At 38.8% G+C, this 20,898-nt stretch overlaps 2 protein-coding genes across 2 annotated transcripts; both read right to left on the bottom strand.

The window, feature by feature from the left end:
- Positions 1–631: 631 nt before the first annotated feature.
- Positions 632–4,000, bottom strand: LOC103931217 (zinc finger CCCH domain-containing protein 66). The gene is made up of 2 exons (XM_009340640.2): positions 3,836–4,000; positions 632–3,135 (listed from the first exon to the last, which is right to left on the bottom strand). Exon 2 carries the CDS (start codon positions 3,112–3,114, stop codon positions 1,003–1,005), a length of 2,112 nt encoding a protein of 703 aa, XP_009338915.2. The 5' UTR covers positions 3,115–3,135; positions 3,836–4,000; the 3' UTR covers positions 632–1,002.
- A 5,322-nt stretch (positions 4,001–9,322) lies between these two features.
- On the bottom strand, positions 9,323–13,584 carry LOC103931216 (protein SMAX1-LIKE 7). The gene is made up of 3 exons (XM_009340639.3): positions 12,218–13,584; positions 11,527–11,773; positions 9,323–11,341 (listed from the first exon to the last, which is right to left on the bottom strand). The coding sequence occupies exons 1-3, from the start codon at positions 13,393–13,395 to the stop codon at positions 9,443–9,445; spliced, it is 3,324 nt and encodes a 1,107-aa protein (XP_009338914.2). The 5' UTR covers positions 13,396–13,584; the 3' UTR covers positions 9,323–9,442.
- Positions 13,585–20,898: the final 7,314 nt, after the last annotated feature.

A 20,898-nucleotide genomic window follows, 5' to 3' on the forward strand; every position in this document is an offset into this window, starting at 1 on the left:
GCCACTAACAATTACCCAACTACTAAAAAGCAGATTGAAAGATAGAAAAAGCAGAGATAGTAGGTCTGCCTTTTTATGTCTCTGCTCAACAAAATATCACCTATTGGGGAGACTGGGAAGGAGATTCACCTTTGGAAAGCCGAAAGTACTATGCAGATCTCAGAAAAAGATAAAATTAACATCGTAAAAGAAAAACCAGAGGCGGCAAAACATAAGGCCATACGCTATGTTTATTTTGGGTATTTAGATTGAATGAATCGAAAGAGAATTAACAGATATAAATGAACGTGAGTGTGGAGAAGAAGAGGAGGTGTGTGAAATTCATTTTCCGAAAAGTAGAGTCTAAAGCTGGATCCTTCTGATTGCACAATATGGGTATTGCCGTATTGGGTGTGGGTGGGGGAATTCTATTTCCAAGTTCAAACAACCAAAAGAGGTTTTGCCGTGTCACCAAATGTATGCGTCGCTGTCTCCCATCACCCGTCTCATCCCTCTCTCTCATCGTGGATAACGGGATGAGAAATAGTGATGCACGGGTCTAGGCACTCGATGACAGCCAAGGTTTCAGATATCTTTCTCGACAAGTAAACGTACACAGGCAATTCAGCACGAGAACACAAAGTTGGCCAAATTGATATGAATATCCTGAATTTATGAATAATTCATCATTGTAAGAGCTGGTCATACATATAAGGTATACAATCGACCAAAAACATATTAATTAACTTGATAATTAATGATTAACATGGAAATCTCTCAATTTTTTCAGCATTTTTCTGTTTGAGATTCACATGGAAACTGCAATGAAGACGAACTAGTTCAAAGGAAACACTCTGTGCAGAACTTGCATTCTGCAGACTCATCTTTCTTCTCCGTCGGGTTATTTCCTCTCTTCTCCGGTTCCTTCAACCTTAATTGATGAATACAATAAAAATTTAAAAAATGGCAGGAAAAAAATATAGTTAAACGTCAACTAAAGGAGCAATCCGGGGATTTGTCGATTTAAGCCACCATCTGCTCCTGCTCAAAGTAAAGCTGCTCCACCCAAGCGGGGAGCATCTCCGGACCTCCGTTGTTAGGGTGACACTGCTGCTGCTGCTGCTGGTCCTCGAACCCAAATTGCCTGCGTTGTTGCGAGGCTTGAGGTCCATCCTTGACAAGAGATTGAACCCATGATACATCAGGCTCGTCACCATTTGTTGGCATCATGGATGAAGCCGTTGGGGAACTGCTCCCGTTGCTTCGGAATCCAAAAGAAGCAGATTTCCTCATCTTGTTCAGCTCCTCGCCCTGGATACCCCAGTCTAATTTGCCACCAGGAGAACCCCAATCTGAAAGGTTTGAGGGCTTTATTGTTCCAAAATCAGCAGAAGAAGAAACCACAGAATTACGGTTGCCAGCACTACGCTCAATGAAGCTCTGACTCCTCTTTGCAAATGCAGCAGACCTTGAATTAAAAACAGCAGCTGCACTAGATGCATCAACTCCAAACATCGGAGAAGCCCGTACAGGAGAGGATGCGAGGCTGGCAGAGTAGCTGGGACGGGCCTGCAGGTTCATATTTTGGCGCATCTGGATCCCAGTTGGAGAATGTAACTGGGATGCTGTTGCATCCCGTGAAAGGCCATTAAATTGAGGCAAAATTGCAGGATCAAGAGATCCAAAAATGTCGTCAAGGTTAGTAGGGTTCACTCCTCCAATGGTATTCAATTCCCCTGTTCGATTCCCAGATGCAGAAAAGGGCGACACAGGAGATAAGACTTTGTTCCAGCTAGATGGGGAACCGGATATCTCATCAATCAAGCGTTGCTGCCTTCGACGATCCCTCTCCAGGCTAAGCATCCCGATCTCAAAATCCATATCTCTAGCACTCATAGTAGATTTCAATCTGCTACCTGAAAGCTGCAAAGTGGGGGGTGCAAAGTTTGGATTGTTCTGCCACATGTTTCCACTCATAGGAGAAGAAGGTCCAGTGGGAGTCATGGGCGGAGTTGAAGCAGGAGGAATCATCATGGATGGAGAGTTGAGGGAAAGCGGGGCAATTGACCCCATGTCCAGTGAAGCAGCAGTGGCTGAGAATGATCTAGGAGAAGGCACAGCAGAACCTGTCGAAGCATACAAGGGGCGAAGCTCTTCTGGCTTGTGAGCAAAGAAACAGACCCTTCTTGTGCATCCTGTCTCATCCTTGCAAAGACGGGTACGGTACTGGGCAGGGTGAAGCCAACATTCAAAAATACCATGTGCATATTCACAAGCATCTCCCTGCCTGCAGGTCCCCTTTCTGAACTCCGGGCAAGGAACACAGCTGTAATGATATTTCCTTGGATCACGCCGCCTTGCATTTTCCCCTGGGTGGACGAATGGACACTCTGTCCAGTCATGAGAGTAGGCCCTTGAGCACGGCTTGACCTTGAAAGTATACATTCTAAACTCATCCGTGCTATAAATCCCGTTCTTGATGTCCGGAAGAGAAAGATCAACAGGATACTCTTTCTTCTCTGTTCCATCCTTTGAAGCACGAGGAGTTGTCATCTCTTGCTGATCTTGCCCTTCTGTCTCATTAATCATTTGCTCCGAGAAGTCAAAAGGTTCATCAATACTGGGAACACCCTTGAGCATGACCTCCAAAGCTTTCTTCCTCGAACTATAAGCAGGTGCGATCAAGTCACCTGGTTGGTTTCCATTAGCATCAAGAGAACTCGCATCAGCAGAAGCAGCAAGCAAGAGCTTGACAACCTCAGCCGAAGCAGCAGAGCCACCAGCAACAGCACAATGAAGAGCAGTAGCTCTATCTGAACCGCAGGCTTTATTAACATCAACAAGACAGGATTGAAGAATATAATTCAACACGTTCATGCTACCGAACATAGCGGCGATCATGAGAGGAGTCCTCTCCTCAAACCCCAACTTCTTCGAGCCAATCAGCCTCCCACACCAATAGCTCGCCTCATCAACATCAAGACCCTCTTCCTCTACAGCCCTTTTGAACCCTTCAAGATCATCGCAGGCTGCTAGTTCAAGCAAAATCGAAAAGTTATACCGCGTCCCTTCTTGTTTCTCACACTCCATGATCGTATCAGTGGAAGAAGGATTCCTCTTGGAACCGCTGCACATGGATGTCAAGACAGTCTCTTCCTATAAAAAGAAGACATCAATTCAAACACCCTCCGTCAGAAAGATCACAAGCATGGGCACTTTATGGAGGAAAGTTTCAATCTTGCAAAGGTGTGCAAGGGATTTGATCAAAACATAAAAATTCAATCTTTGGTGTCATCATTTAACCATATTGTCAAAACACACATGTTGACCAATTTCAAGCAAAAACTGAAACAGAAATCTGTTACAAACCCAACAAACACAACCACTCATAACAACCACACACCCACTTGTTTGGTTGCCGGGAAACTGGGAAAAGAAAATTCACATACAGCTCTCTCTCTCTCTCTCCCTCTCTCTCTCTCTCTCTCTCTCTCTCTCTACCCCTTCTAGTAAAATAATCCAAAAATCAACTCACACAAATTCTTCTACTTCTTCCAAACTTATAATTCCCAATAAATAACATCCATCGAAGAGAAAGAAACAACCAAAATTCAACTAAACACAATTCTTCTACTTCCTTCTTCCAACTTTTTAAACTCCCAACCAATAACAAACAAACCCATCAAAGAAAAAGAAACAAGCTTTCATTCAAAAATCCCATTTTCTCAAGAACCAAACAGAAAATTCAAAAAAAAACTTCAAGAAAACAAAAAACCCAAGTGGAATTACACCCCAAATAATCGAATTAAACAAAGAAAATACAAAAGAAATTGAGAAATAAAGAGCAGGGGCATACCTTATTGCAGCAGAGAAATGATATACAAAGGAGAAAGAACTCTTGAGAGTTGCTCAGGAAAAAAACCAACTCCTCCCACCTCCTCTTTTAACCCTACCAAAAAAACAGACCAAACTATTAGCAAAGATAGAGACTTTTCATTTCTTCCTTTTGAGTTTTTATGCTTTTTATTTTATTTTATTTTTTTTCTCCAGTCAAAAAAAAGAGCCTATGAAATATGAAAGCGCTCTCCTCTCTCTCTCTCTTCGTCTTCGTCCTCTTTTCTTCCTTACAGAAAAAAATATTAAATTAAATAGAAACCCCAAATAAACTATTTTATTTTTAAAATTCTGAGTGGATCCCCTGGTTTTTTTAAATATCTAAGAGCATCGAGTAACGGATTGCCGCGTGTCCACGATACTGTGAAACCGACCTCACCAAAGTGATGTGTTCAGATTCCAGGATTGTCACCGCATAATGCACTTTGTCTTTTAGTGGTGACGTGGCGGAACCTCCACCGTCTGTGCTACCGAAGAGAAAAAGAACCGATTCGCTTCTAAATCATGCCATCGTTACCCGCATTCACAAACGAATGCGTGACGGGAAGATTTTAATTGTCGAGGAGTTGAGTCAACGTGGTGGAGCGCAGTTTTTTCAACGGTTTGTTCGATGCCGGTTTGTCTGTCAGCGTTGGATCGTGGAGAAGGAGGGGTGAGGTTATCAGTTGTGGGTGACGTCGTTGTGCACTGCGCGCTTTGGAATTCTTGGAGCCATCGACGACGAATGAGAGAGGTTCGATGCTTTCTAGAATCCTCGCTTTCGTTACGCCTGCACCTAATTTTTGAATTATTTTTATAAATTAAATGACGTAATAAATGGAGCAAAGTAGTCGTCTTCTTTTTTTTCCTGGTAAATAAATTGGGCAGAAAAGTCTACCACCGTGGGCGCTCTCATTTATGTTGTCTCCTTTTTTTTGGAAATTTTTTTGGGACCCGGCATGTCTGCCCTTTGATTTCTCGTATATTCTCATTCATTCTTATTTTGTACGATTACGATTAAACTACGTTAATATTTTATATTAATTTTTTTTATAGAGATAATAAAATAAAAAACAATAGTAATATAAAATATTAACGTAACTTAACCTTGATCGTACAAATAGAAAGGGATGAGAGTGTACGAGAAATGGGAGGGCAGAGAAGTCAAGTCCATTTTTTTGTGACATCCCTTTCCAAAAATATTTAAATCAATTCCTAACATTGGCTTTTTTCAAATTTCTAGTATTTTACTCAGTGCATCAGCTGGTAGCCTCTTCCAGGCAAAAAAAAAAAAAACAATTGCAAATTGGTATTATTTTCCTCAATTATCTCTGTCACAAGTCCGTGATGCCTTTATTTTCTTCATCGGTCAGCCTAATCATCTCAATCATCTTTGCACCATGTACTAATCTCCTCCTTAACTTATGCTTGTTTCATTACAAATACATGATTTTGCTCTTAAGAGACGGGTTAAAAAAGTATCATTGGTTACGTTCTAAAAAAAAAAGAGTTTTGGAATACTGAATGTGTTCTACTTATAACATTTTATCTCATATTCACTCATTCACTTAAGTTGATTTCAAGAGCTTATGTGTACCATGATCGTGACCAGACGAACACTTATGTGTTTGTATTTTTGGCAAGCGCATTTGTTCCATCGACCAAATCATTTCTTTCTCTTCCATTATAAAAAACTTGGAACAAATAAAAATCTACAAGTAGGTTGAAATACATGGTGAGTTAAAAGAATCTAGGTAAGTTGGAATTGTCATGATTTAGTAAGTACTCCAACTGTGACACCCATTGAAGTTAATCTAATTATATGTAATTACTTTTCATTTGCCAAGACTATATATGTCATTACGAAATCCAATCAATGATTTGATCTCTTATCAAGTCACCGCTACACAGCAAGACCACAATACTCATTTAAGCGGAGAAAAACTCGCTAAAGCGAAACAATTAACAGTAATCCGAATTAATTCTAAATTCATTGGAGCATCATAGGAATAGAGAAAAAAAGTTATTTTTTCAAAAAGTAATCCACGATTATTCTTGCTCCTATATAATTCTCATGTATATGAATACGAATCTATTTTACTTTTTCTTCATAATCAATCTTCTCATTTACAATTAACCTCTTCATGCTAAGGGGACTCTCCAAAAAATGGAACTCTTTATAGATTCTCTGACAACTCATGTTTTCGACACAATATTTTATGAAAATTGACATTAAACTATAAACGGCAAAAAGTCAATGAAGAAACCAACTTTGAAGAAGTCTCCGTAACGCTTCTCTCAAAAAAAAACATGAATATTAATTTGAGCCCCAGGACAAGAGCTAACTGACAGTTCATGACTAAGAGGATAAGCGGAAAGACTCCAGCTTACTACCTTTCTCCAAAGCAAATTTTCCAACTTAAACACAAAGACAATCGGACGGTCGTCCTCCATGGACAATGGACGAATCAACGGCTCACAGCCTCACAGTGTGTCCCAAAAATCAAAAGCCAAATTTGACTACGGAAGCTGAGAAAACAGGGATTTGCCATACCAGATTGAAAAGTCAATGAAGCGTTTTCAAAATAAGACCCCACCAAGGTGGAAACGACATCGTAAATTACATGCAATGCAAGATAAGGTGCAGGTCAGTGTCATTTGGTGTCGTTTACTTGGTCGAAAATGACGTCTTATGTGGTGTAATCACTCTATTTCCATCCTTTCAGCATCGAAGTTTTGGATTCTAATAAATGTTGATACAGTGGACGGTGCGTGCTTATTTTTGGTTTTCCCTTTGTTTCCGTATTTATTTAGACAGTTTTGACGAAAAATTCATGGTACTGTTTATTTTAACAAAAAATCATATTTTTACACTAAAAAATTAATCATGATACTATTCACTTTACCCTTTATTTTGTTCTTATCATTAAAACTCAAAATTTTCAAACCATTTTCATTAGTTTTTCTATTTATTTAATTATTTTTTGCGGTTACAATTCGTGTTTTGGAGCAATAACGAAAAATATTTCAGCATTTTTTTGCAAAAAGAGTGACCAAAAGAAGAAGTGAAATTTCAATCCAACCTTAGAAGTTAATTATTTGCATAAACACAATCAAATTACGAGGTGGTTTAGGGTTGCTCAATTTTTTTTAAAAACAGTTTTTTTTTTAAAGTTGGGGTCTTAATTTTGTTTGGTAAATAATTTTTTTTTTTTTTAACTCACGGTCCAAAATAGCAGAAAGCATAACCATCTGTACATATGCTTCTAAAAAAAAACATTTCTTTTCATTGGAGGTGTGAACAATACCAACTCATGAAACTTTTATATTTACAATCTTAACCCCAATTTTTCTTTGCTAAAAACACTTTTAGCACTATAGTTTACCAAACACTTACCCTGTTTTTTTTTTTTTTTCTTTTTCATAGTTGTTTATTTTAAAAGCACAACAGAAGCGGTTTCTAAAAAAAAAACACAACAATCTCAAACTAGCCCTACCAATAACATATGATCCAATATTCTAGTGCATAGTATGTTGGGTTTTCACTCATGCGTCCCAAGTTCGAAATTCTCCCCTAAATTACTATAATTGTTGTGAACCCTCCCCTTAATAATAACTAGCCTTAATGCACACGCATGCATAAGACATTTTTGAATCACGGCGTGCTACTCGCGGTTTACACGTTTTAAATATATTTATAAACGTAAATTGATAAAAAGAAAGTCAAATATTTGAAGTCAATGAATAATCTTAGATCATGCTAGAAGAAACCCTTCATAAACCAATTAAAGCAGTTGAATCCATATAATAATTGGTCTCTATTGAATTTCTATTAAGAATAGAGAAAATAATATTTAATAAACAACTGATTGAATTACATTATTACTAGCCTATTGTGAGGTTAAACCCACCCCCTCCCCCTTGGTGTAGATAATATCGTTTGTTCAAAAAAAAAAAAAGACACAATCATTTGACAACTAATTTAATCACATTATTATTCCTATGCGAAAGACCTTTTTTATAATCGGCAATACACGCCTCTTAAGATGTTTGAATGTGTTTGAAAATAGATAAAATAATATTTAATAAACCACTAATTGAATCACATTATTATTAGTTTATTGTGAGGTACTAATTATTAAAAAAAAATGTACAAAAAAATTTTATTATTAAAAAAACACTATTAAAATGATGAAAATACCCCTGCCACATTTAATGCATTATTTTGGATTGTTTTTGAAGTTTTTTTGTTTGAGGGGCATTTTTCTCCAATTATTTTTTATGAAGGTTGTGACACCAAAAAACACTGTTCATTGGACCCTTGACTTTATATATAAAGATAATTTCAAAACAAAAAAAAAAAAAAAAAAAAAAACCAGTAAGAATAAACTTATGCAGAAAATCAGCTTAAAAGTAAAGGTAAGTTCACTTGTTCTTCTTTTTCAGAAAGTGGAATGCATTAGCTTTCTTCCAAAATCTCAATTGTTGGTTTTCCTTTTTCTTTTTCATTAAGTATGGAATATGTTTTCAAGGGAAAGTTGGACGGACAACGCACAATTATCATGTTACTAGTGGGAAAGGTGTCACAGTTATTTATGCAAAGTTTTTTTCTGTTTGGACTTTTCTATTTTTGGAAAAAAGAAAAAATAAAAACGTGGAGAAATGATCAGAGCTATAAAATGAAGAGTGAAGAGTGTAAACTTAATGTCCATTTAACCTCTTAATATTATGATTTGATGATATTTCTTTTTATTTGTAAATGATATTTTTATTCTGTTTGAATCTCGTAAATTACGGGATTCGAAGCATAAATTGATTATCGGATTGGAACCACAAATTTATATCCTATTGATTACGTTTGTTTCGGATCAAGATCCGATTCATTGACAAGTCTAGCTGCCGGACCCAAGGTTTTGTTGTTGAGATCCAACCCAAATTAATGACCAAAGAGGCCCATTTACATGAACTATTGCAAAGAAGAAAAAGTTTGGAGCCAGTTTTAGGTTGAGGTAACGATTCGAAGACTATCTTCTAGAATTTCAGTGAAAGCCAACAGAAAAAGCCTGTGCCAGTAATACAATGCAGTGCTAGCTTTGCCAGCTGTGGGAGTCGATTTTTGTTGGGAAGTTAGAGAACCAACCGAAAATCAACCAAACGTTTAGTTTAGTGATATTTCTCTTTCCAATATTTAAAAACGTCCGAAATTCAAATTCCTCGTTTCCCATTGAACAGAATGGAGAAAGAAAACTATTGTCTTTGAAGATATAAAGACTGAGGCCTAGCAGACGAAAGACACTTACATGCAACCAAGATGCTAGTCTGACGATATTCAAGCCTATCACACTACTCGATGTGGTTTAATTTACCTGCATAGTATTACTTAATTGTTTTGAGATACTGCCACCTTGGTCCTTGACGTCCTAGTCAGCATATACATTCTTACATAAGTCATTAATACAACACAAATGGATTCACCCAAAAAAATTATGTGACTGAGTAGAAAAACAAAGGCTTTTCTAATGTCAAATGCTATAAGCCAAAAGCTACGGTTTACAACATGTACTTACAAAAAGCACAGTTTAGCAAAAAATTAACCTAGACCAATTCGAGCAGGAAGGCAAACGCCGGGAGCTTGTTCGTCGACAGAAAGGGTTCCAGCAGCAGCCAATTTTATTACAGAACGAGCAGTGAGATGGAACTTCTGGCGTGCTTCGGCAAAGCTTATGCTGAGAACTTGTTCGACCCACTCCTCTATGGCTTTCTTCTTGTCCGATAACCAGCCAGCTGCAAGTATCTGCACCATGACTCCGAAATCAATCTCCAGCTGAACCTCATATCCGAAGATTTTCTTCAATTCACGATTGATTTCCTTCACTATTTTCTCAGCAAGTGCTTCAAAATCAAATGGTTTCAAAACCACTTTTTCGTCCACTTGACCAAGGAAATCTTCCAGCCAAGCTTTAGAGTTTTCGGAGATGGAGTCGCTGTCACAATCTTCAGAATCTATGTTCTTGTCTGGCTCCGCTACTGGCAGATTCAAATCGAGAAAGTTCCTTAATTGCTTGTTGGACCGTTTCTGTAGTTCAGAGGATTGCTCTAAGGAGGCATTGGTGTCAATCAGCTTTCTTTTATTTGTAGAAGAAGATGTGTTCGAGGTTCCATCTCTTGGTGCAATCCTCACATTCATGCCCTTGCTTTGGTTGGCATCCCCAAGATTCCGAATTTGCATTTGACATTTCTTGGCGGCAAGTATGACCTCCTCAGAGAATTTATGGGGTTCATTCTCTCCAGAGCGGCTTTTGCTGCTGCTTTTGATAGTGGAGGTAGTCACGAAGATTATGTCGTTAATGCTGATTTCTCTCCCATGCGAATCTGGAAACTTTCCGGTCCTAATGGCCTGGGACAAACTACCCTGGGCAAGAAAGTCCGCCTTATCGACATTTTCAAGGAAAACCACTGAATGAGGTCTCCTGCTTAACTCCCCTGCAACATAGTCAACAACTGTCTTACCCCTAAACTTCACATTGTAATCATCGACACCTTCGGATTGAAAAACAGAGTTTGATTGGTAACCCCTATCTTGGGAACACAGATCAACAGAAATTAAGCTTTCTCTGGAGCCAAAAAGTATCTCAGCAAGTGCTAAAGCAATTTTCTTCTTTCCTACTTTGTCAGGTCCAACCAAAGTCAGCCATATATCTCCTCTGAGTTTCGAACACTGATTCCTTCCACCACCAGACTTGCAACGTGCCACAGCTTGACTGATACCGCAAATGGCTTCATTTTGCCAGCCAACCTTTTCTGTGAGAACTCTCCTAAGTGATTTGATATCGCTTGGATCAACCTGCCCTCCAAGATCAGACGCAGAGCAGGAAGAGGACTGGGCAATATGGCGTGAACTATTTTCACTCAATGCATCAAATTCAGCAGAAATGGAACCAGAGAGGTGTCTGGAACTCTCTCTGATATCTTGTAATTTAGGACTTCTTGGCCCTTGACTGGTTGATCCATACAATGTTCCCAATCCCAAATCAGTTGCTACAGAAGTAACTGACGAAGATGATGTGTGGTCGGTGGAAAGATTCATATTGTGGATGGGGTAAGTAGTCCGGCAGGGGCTTCTCATTTCAACTTGCTGACCCTTCGAAACTTTAACCAATAGCTCTGACCGGAGGCTAGCATTCTCAGCAGCATCAGAAACTACTTGTGTAGGCAAGTTCTGTTTTGATAGAAGACTCGTTTGCATGTCCATCGGCTGGCAGCGATAATGAATAGCACATCCGCTTTCATTTAGAGATGAATCTTCACCGCTGTTTTCTTTTCTATCCCAGACAGCTAGGGAGCCCTCAGCAGATGCAACTTGAGGCCCTGCTTGATAAACGTCCACTTTAGGGAATGGTTGAGAGTGATGATTTTGTCGGCAGATATCATCCCATTTTTTCTGCAGTGCAGATACTGTAGCATTCATTGTTGTTTTATCGTCTTTGGTCTGCACTGAATAATGAAGCACACTTACACATATTCTCAAGGAAATAAACGTAACAAATTAAAATCCAACCAGTTACAGGAAACATGCTCGTTAAACTACATGTGTTTGTGCGCGAAGGCATGCTTATGTTTGCACAAGAGTTATTCCAACTCGATACAAAATTATACTCTAAACGGGTTACACACCTTTGCTAGATCGTCTCCCTTGCCAGTGTCAAGTTCACGCGTTTGCAACCAAGAAGGCAAGCTATCTGACCACTGATCAGCTGCTGAAATAGTTGATCCTATTTTCAGAACAGAAGCAGCTTCTTGCTCATACTTCCCTGTGCACCGATGACAACGTTTAAAAGATTGATATGTGCTGCTCAATGGACTTTTGAAGTCGGACGGTGCAGGAAAGAATCCGCCAAATGGAACGAAGGACCCCATCAAACTGTAAGTATATCATGAGCACGGAACTGTGAGATCCAACAAGCACAAAACAGTCAGACACTTAAGTGTTTTACCTGAAACGTACTCTCTATGCATTCACACAACTTATACCAGCGCTATCGACTTAAACATTATAACATGTACATCGAGACATGAATGCATATATGGATTAAATGCGCTCACTCTGAAGTTAGCAAATTATGCAGCTTACTGTATTCAAAAAGAAAATTATAAAGCCTAAACCAGAGTAATGAAATCAAACGATACTCGTCTTTTGGGAACAAAACGTCATATGTTTCGGGTATCAAACCCGAAACCACAATCAAATTATGACTTCAAGCAACTTCAGACACACATCAAGCATGAATCCACAAAAGAGAATATTGAGCATTTGCCCCAACAAGTTGAAAAGGAGCATAAAACAAATTCAGGGTTAGATTACCACCTCGATTTCGAGTAAACTCCTTCCATTGAAGCTTTAGAAGAAGTAATGGGAAGAAGATGAAGATCCCAATCCTTCTCAATCGTCGAAAACCGAAGCAAAAGCTTCGTAAACACTTCATGGCTCGCCGCCGCGGCAATCAACCGCAATTTTCCAACATGAACCTCCAACAAGCTCTTCAGCTGCAGCACCACAAAGATCAGAGCTTCCTCCGCCCCCACACCCTCACCCACTAAACCCTTCAAATCCCCAATATTTACAATAACACCACTTCCAGCTCCTGAGCAGCGCTCCGCCATTCGACCCACCTCCTCAAACTTGCAACCCATCTCCTCCTTGCTTCCGCCATTGAGGACGAACTCAGAAACCTCCGTCTCGATGGAAACCACGCTGAAGCTAGCGACTTCAGCAGGCAAAATCCCCGCTTTACCCTTCTGCACGGCTTCGGTGAAACTCTTCAGAGCCTCGCCGGCGCAGACGCCGATTAGCAGCGGGTTTTTCCCGCTCTTTTTAACCAACAAGTCGGCGATTCTTCTCGAGTTCTCGTCTCTGTCTTCGAACCCGGAAAGCGGGAAGCTGAATCCGGGTTGGGTGGGGTCCGCGTCCGTTAAGTTGCATAGGAAAATGGGCGGGCATCGGGTCCGAGGAAACCGAGTCGATTGAGTCACCGGCGGGTGAATAATCGCGACCTTTATGTCACAGCTTCGAAACCCAGCTTCTCCGAAGACCCGACTCACAATCGGATCGTCCAAGATTGATATGACGAAGTGTTTCAGCTCGACCTTCAAAAGCGACGCCACTTGCTGCTGGCTGTGAATCTGGTGCAAGTGGAAGCCCTCCGGTTGCCGCCTCTGGTTCGCCTGGGACCGCTTGATCGCCGCCATGAGCGAGTTCGATACGGGAGGCTCGTCCTGCGCCCTCGACGACGGCAACCTGTCCAAGGAAACTCCAACAGACAGCTCGAGAGCCCGGAACTGAAGGCGTGGAGAGTACGCGCTGCTCTTGGCGCGGGCGCATGCGTCTCGGAGAGCAGAAGACGGCAAGGAAAGCAAGGCCGAGACGGCATGGAGCGACGTCGTCTGGGCGTGGCTCCGCCTACGCGCTACCGCAACCGCGTCGTCCAAAGCACGCGCCGCCTCGTCCGTCAAACATTGCCTGGCTGCGCTCACCGGCGTGGGCATCGCCGGCTCAGCGTGTATAATAAAATATAATATATGTATATGTATCCACGGACGAAGACGCAAAAATCACCCCTTTCTATACGATGAATACGTGTCTTTGTGTGGCGATTTCGAAATAAAATATGCAAAAATACTGAGAAAGTTCGATTAAATTATGCAATCTCGGAGGAGAGTACAAAATGGAGAGAGAGAGTGAGAGAGAGAGATAGAGAGAGAGAGAGAGGAGATGGAGATTTTGGTTGTGTTGGTGGTGGTGGTGTATGCCGCGGATGCACCAACAGTTTTTGGGCAGGGGATGTGATGGGACCTTGCATTAGGCTTTAATACAAACACATGGCGAGCATGGCATAAATTCGCTTCTTTCTTCTCTCTCCTTCGGTTTTTCGTTGTTCTGAAAAAGTTTAGACACCACTTGCATGAAGTTACACTAGTGCAACTTATCTCTTTAATTGCAGAATTAAATTTTGATAGTTTTAGTCTAATGAATTAAATACGAATGCATCTCTTACGCTTAGAAAAATTATGACTCGTAACGTTCTTTCTATTTCCGTCATTATCTTTTCGTGCGGTCTTAAGCCCCCTTAATGTTTTTAGAAGTGTCATTTATTGTATAATTAAAATCGCGCTCTTATAAAACTATTTTTTTAATTATTTTAAAATTTTGTCATTTATTATTACGGTCTAGTACTATTTTTTTTTACTTATAGGTAAGATGTCTTAAATTTGATTTTTATCAAAAACGAATTTGAACCATATTATTGTTAATCGAGAAAAAATACTATGAAAATTTTCAATTTGCTGTAAAAGGTCAAAAGCGATGATTGGGAGGAAGAATCGACCCCTGTTGGTAGGAGAAGATTGACATTTGATCCTGATGCCGTGTCCACTGGCGAAGGCCAACATCATGATTTTAGCCGTCGATGTCAAGCTGTTGAGCCCCTTGAGAATTAGCCGTTCTTTATGTTTTGACAATAAATTTCCCAAATTGGTGATGTCAAGGTGAATAAGTGATAAAGGACATTTGGAGGAGCAATGTGAAATTTTATCCCTTATTTAGTCAATGGTTTTTCTTGTCGTAATGGCATTGGCCTTAAGTGGACGGTTTATTTATTAACTGATACGCGTCATTAGATAAACTTTGTAAATCAAGTCGACTCTGATACCAAATTACGTAGTTTGACTGCTATTCTAGCTTTTCAGGTTTAGCAGCATAATCAACTATCAACATTACTGATATCATTCTAACTTAAAAACTATGTACTAAGTGTTGGGTCTTCTTACAAAAGGTATTGATGATTTTAAAAGTAGAAATTTCATATATAAGTTGTATATTATTTTGTTATATTTATGATGTAGAGATTCATTCTCCACAATGAGCATGGATTGTTTCCTCAAATTTTCATACCTCATGCTTTTCTCTACAGGTGTTATAACTTAAGTTGTTGTGAAGACAAACTTCAGTACTCTGTAACGAAATTCCTAACATTATTGTCATAGCTATGTCATTCACTCTCTTATATAAAGAGAAATTCGAATAGCTTACCACTTTCTATGAACTCAAACTTATATATTTTGGGGTTAGTTGAGTCGTGATTATCTGTTAATCAACACATTAGTCTATCATATTAGCAAGTTTGCATGGCAACAAAACGCAAGTTCAATTAGGTAAAATGGGCATAAAGTTTTTGAAGGGGAAATCAACTCTGCTATTTATAAAGATATGATCAAAGTTATATCAACAAAAGAATAGCAGGGAGTGACCCAACACCAACCAAGAGTGCTGCTAGAGGCAGCCCCACTTGAACACTTGATAGAAAAAGCCCTTTGGGGGACCTTATGGGAATTTGGGTAAGATCTTTGGACCATATATGCTATGAGTTCCAAGCTCTAGCTAGCTCAGTGCCATTCTTTGGACCATATATGCTATGAGTTCCAAGCTCTAGCTAGCTCAGTGCCATTCGTCTCTCCTGAGACAAATTTTCGTTAGACTCGTTGATTAGAAGAGCGTCTTACACATGAAAAGATTACTCAAACAAAATGCAGAAATCTCATAGTTTTACGACAGATGTCCTACAATTAAATAGATTATGTCTTGTAGCCAAGATAGACTCGACCACAATTCATTGAGTGCATACAACGTGTCCAAAAACTGAAATGAAGATAATAATTTAATATTGGGATAAACACTAACTGGTCCTTAAGAATCCGATAGGTCGGTAATAACGGATAGTATGAGAATTATTGGACGACGATGACTTGGTTACAAAGCAAATAACGTGTTAACGTGATCCGAAGTTCCTACTCAAGTTTTTTTTCCTCCTATAGTCTCAGGTCTCAAATAAGAGAGGTGTTTGATTTTGACGTGTTGTTTTTGTTGTTTGTACTAGTCCTTCGTTCAACCTTTTGTTTTCCTTTTTCCTTGCTTTTTTTGTTTGTGTTGCATTCACACACAGAGATAAAAATATGAATGTCGAAAACAGTCCGAATACACTACAAACTGAAAAAATGTGTACTTTTAACACACATACGTGCATTACTTAAGTTCATTGTCCTATTCATTTTTCATCCCCATCGGAAGGAAGAGATCAATTTGAGTTCCTTCTCTTCTAGCCACCTCCTGCAACCTTTGTGATAGGCCTTTATTTTTCATGTATCATGATGACACCTGAAATCAAAGAGTCGAACTCCATATTTCTTTTAGCCATTCGTCAAGTGCTTAAGTGTATCACTTATTTTACCAAGCCACTTTTAACCTATATTTGTCCTCCTCCTGCTTCCTTTGTTTTTGGTTATCGTCTCATCCAATACTTACGCATATTTATTATGTATTTTATTAGTCCTTAAGTTTTGGAGCCACCTAAGGCACTATTTATAGGAGCTAAGGCATCTCCAACTGACCCAATCAAAGGGCTATAGGGCTAAAAATAGCTCGAAATGACATGAAAACTGTCTCCAACCGAGGACTAGGGCAAAGGGCTCGTGTGTCCCACCAGGTCAAAAATAGGAAAACTGGCCAAGAGCAGCCAGCCCCAAGCCAGCCCATTGTTCGAATGCAACGGCTAGATGACGTCATGTTAACGCCAGGTTACCGTTGCATTTGAATTTTTTTCCTATAAACACCTAAGCCATTCATGCACCATTTCTCACATAATTTTCACCATTCCATACTATCTTACCTCATTTTAAATTTAACAACATTAAACTTAAATAACACAATCCCCACCCTAGTACTACTTGGGGGAGTTATTCAAACTTCAACAACATGAAACTTAAACAATATTAAACATAACATTTAACAACATTAAACTTAAATAACACAATCCCCACCCTAGTACTACTTGGGGGAGTTATTCAAACTTCAACAACATGAAACTTAAACAATATTAAACATAACATTTAACAACATAAAACTTAAACGCCTACTCCATGGTTCTTTTGGCCCCAAGATGTGCAATAAGATCCTGTTGTAGGTACTTGTTTGTGGCACGCGAACGTATCATCCTTTGGCGCCTCGTGTACTCATTTAAAGAGATATTACTAGTTCTTGGATCCAAAGGCAAATTAGACTCATCATATATTTTTGCATGAGCCTTCATCGACCTATTTAGATTATCTTAGTCGTCATCGAACTCTCCATCAATATAGCCATCTTGCTCATCCTCCACAATCATTTTGTGTAATATGATGCACGATATCATGATGGAATTCAATTTATCTCGACTCCACCCTCTTGTCGATTCCTTAATGATCTTCCACCGTCCTTGTAGAATACCGAAAGCTCTCTCAACATCTTTCTGGTATGCCTCTTGTGTAAGGTAAACCACATTGGGGTGTCATCCACAAGGTTTGCAATTACTTGGACAAGTGTCGCCCACTTTGGGTAGATGTCATCTGCCAAGTAATACTTCATATTGTACTGATGCCTGTTGAGGTTGTAAGAGTGACCAACAACAGAGCCACCCCATTGAGGTTGTCTTTTAGTTGGTTCACACACCATGACCCCAAACATTGCTGCCATATATGTTGTGTTATGTTGTGCCATGCTTCATCTTCTTCATCGGACTTTTCATCTTCTCGTCTCATCTGCGCCCATTTATCTTCCAATTCGGAATTGGATGAGGACCCCTAGTTGGAATGCAAAGAGGATCCAAAGTTGGAATTCATTGCAAACTTGAATTGAAAGAGATACTGGAAAGGGCAAAGATGTGAATTATACCCCAATATCCAGTTATTTATTAACATTGAAAGCTGAAGATAATAAGTGCAACGTAGATAAGAATTATATCTAAAATTTGCACAACCAATTACCTCTTGACATGTGGCACTCGAAATCCTATCCGAAAAATTATTGAGATTACATCTCGACAAGAAATATGGAGAGTTACTCACTTTAGCGACACGTGTCACTCGAAATCCTATCCGAAAAATTATTGAGATTACATCTCAACAGGAAATCTGGAGAGTTACTCACGTTAGCGACACGTAACTTGAAATCCTATCCGAAAAATTATTGAGATTACATCTTGACAAGAAATCTGGAGAGTTACTCACGTTAGCGACATATGTCACTCAAAATCCTATCCGATAAATTATTGAGATTACATCTCGACAAGAAATCTGGAGAGGTCCACATGTTAACGACACGTATCACTCGAAATCCTATCAAAAAAATCATTGAGATTATAGAACGATAAGAAATCCGGAGGCTTATTCATTTGGCGACAAGTGACACTCAAAATATGTCTGAAAACCTTATTTTAATATGGTAGTTTAATTTAAGTAACCATATTAATTCAATTAAAATAATAAATTACATTTGGCCTATGACCCCTTGGCCCCCTCGATTGGAGATGATTTTTTGTCAAAGGGCTATGTTTTGCCTATGCCCCTTTGATCCCCTTAGTTGGAGATGGTATAAAATATGGTGTGACACTGTTCATTAAAATATAATTTCTTGGAGGGCTATAGGGCTAAAGGGAGCCCTCCTGCCCTCCTTCAGTTGGGGATGGCCTAAGCTCCCTGTTTTTAGTACTTGAGGCAACATGCAATGCATGCTTAATAAGATCCATACAATAGAGAGGAAAAAAGATAGTGTTAGGGTTTTACATGTAGAGTTTGTGTTAGTATGGTTGTTTTGCCAAAGTTTGGATTATCGAAGTGAGTAGTTTATGTAATCTGTTCTAACAAATTTTATTTTCGGATAAATGTGAAAGCTACGAGCTATTATGGTTTTACTCTATTTACAAATCTCTCTCTATTTTTAAGTCAAGGATGCTTGATTTCATGTAATCACTTTCCGTATGTATTGCAGTATATTTACACATTTTATGTGGAATTGTTTGAGATGTTCATAGAACATGAGAACTTTAGTGTTGCATTAATACAATTTAAGTCCTGAAATTTAGGTCTGGAGTATTGGATGATAGCCATTGTTCATAGAGCTATATTTTTGTCTTTTATAGTAGACCTAAATATTTGAGTTTAGGTCCAAGCATTGGTGTTGGTGAGTTAGTATAATCAATATCGTTTGTATAACCATCGTTTTGAGGTATTTAGTTTTTCAAAAGCGGCCTTTTTAGAAGCATGTCAATATTTTAAACAAAATGCATGATATTTTAATCAAACTACAATGTTCTTTTTTTAAAAGCACTTAAGGGCTTTTGACATCAGACCAGTTTTAACTTTTTCTTCCAAATATTATTAGAAACACTTTTAGGATGTGTGTTCTTCTAGGAGTTGGAACCCAACAATCTGAGACTCGTTAAGGGAGTTGGCATGTTGGGTTGGCGATTCAACAGCGGATGGTGTGAAAGTCCACGCTTTCCAATAGATGTGCGACATGCGGCACAGGGAAGGGAAAGGAAGTAGACGAGCGCAGTAGAGGAATGAAGTAGGTTTTAGCCAGTCCCATAGTTTTGAAGAACTCTCACTAAAAACCTCTAGCGAAGCTATGAGTTTTGGTTAATCTCATTAATGTTAGTCATGCATGATAACAAACACTGGACTATACTAGGAGTCAGTCCAGTCTAGTCCAATGAAACTTAGTGAAGCCAAACAAATGGTACCTTAGTGATTTTAGTTTTTTCAAATGACAGTGTTATTGCCCCTCTAAAAATTCAATTATGTAAGCATGCCTAACTTTGTGTCGAGTTTGACTCACATCATAATTAAATTAGTAATCATAAAGGCAAAGCCTCAAGAGTTTAAGTTCATAGCATGTTTACTTATCAGTAATGAATATAAAAAAAAATCAGAAAACAAGTTGGCTACACATTAAGATTAGTAATTTGAAATTTTTTCCCCGATTTCAATTTTACAGTCGAATAACATGATTGGTCCTCATACCAAAACAAAAAAAACAAAAAGCATGAATGGCCCTAGAACACGTTCCTATCTCAAATTTTTTAGGTCATTTTTTCCCAAGACATATAAATCTTCCCTAGAAGCAAACATTTTATTTACTTTAATGTGTTGGACCGGACTAACCCTAACCCAATAAGCAAACTTAAAATAGTCCATGTGAACATAATCTCTCCATCAATCTCTTTATATTCATATCGTAATCCCTCATTCCCTTCTCTCTTTCTCCCTCTCTCTCCTATAAATGTTGGAGTTGATGTTTATGGTTCCTAGTGCTATCTTTGCACGCATCAATTTCTCCACCTCTTAAGTCGTACCCTTCCAAACACCGCAAGAGTCACCCACCACGAATCCCATCCCATCCCCCACCCCACCAAAAAGCTCTTTACTCGTGACAGCTTCTTTTGGACTTGTATGCATCAACTTGCACGTCCAACTCCACTCCACTAAAGTAATAATTGCTCTGTTAATTCGGCAAAGATAATTATTATCCAGAATAATTGTTCAAGTGCATCTTTATTCGTAAGTGAATTGATTGAACAATTAAATTTAAAAAAAATTAATATGAGTAACTATCTAAAACTCTCCAACCTTTAAGTGTCATACCAAATTGGTCTTAAACTTTTTAAACATTCCAAACAAGTACCCAATCTATTAAAAATGTCATATCCGTTAAGCCCCAGTTAATTTTCTAACATAGATTATATTCAAAACCCATCATGGTTAGCATTAATATTGATTTCCTCAAAATCTGAATTTGAATCATAGATTATAAACTATGGAACCCAATGATCAAACAGGTTTGAATTGAATCGAAAATGGACTCAAATCAAAATTGACACAAATTGAATCTCATAACTAAGAAAAGGGTTAAAAATTCAGGTTGAGTTTCAAGGAACTTGTTTCCGTTTATGTCATTTCCTCATTCACCGATTCTCAACTCTTAAAGCTTCTAGTTCCTTTTTGTGGATGATAAAGATAGTGATGGCCGTATTATGACAATCCGAATCATTTCAGCAATCTCCATGACCTTCTTCTCAATGTTGGCGGCTTGAGTTATACGGTGGAGTTGGTGGTTTTGTATTGGGTTTGGAGGTGATGGAGTGATATGGGTGGTGGTGACCTTAGTTGGTAGAGGCTATT

Source organism: the organism of the source record quoted next, unplaced genomic scaffold, assembly GCF_019419815.1.
Source record: "Pyrus x bretschneideri cultivar Hongxiangsu unplaced genomic scaffold, Pyrus_bretschneideri_v1 Contig39, whole genome shotgun sequence".
Taxonomy (NCBI): Eukaryota; Viridiplantae; Streptophyta; class Magnoliopsida; order Rosales; family Rosaceae; genus Pyrus; species Pyrus x bretschneideri.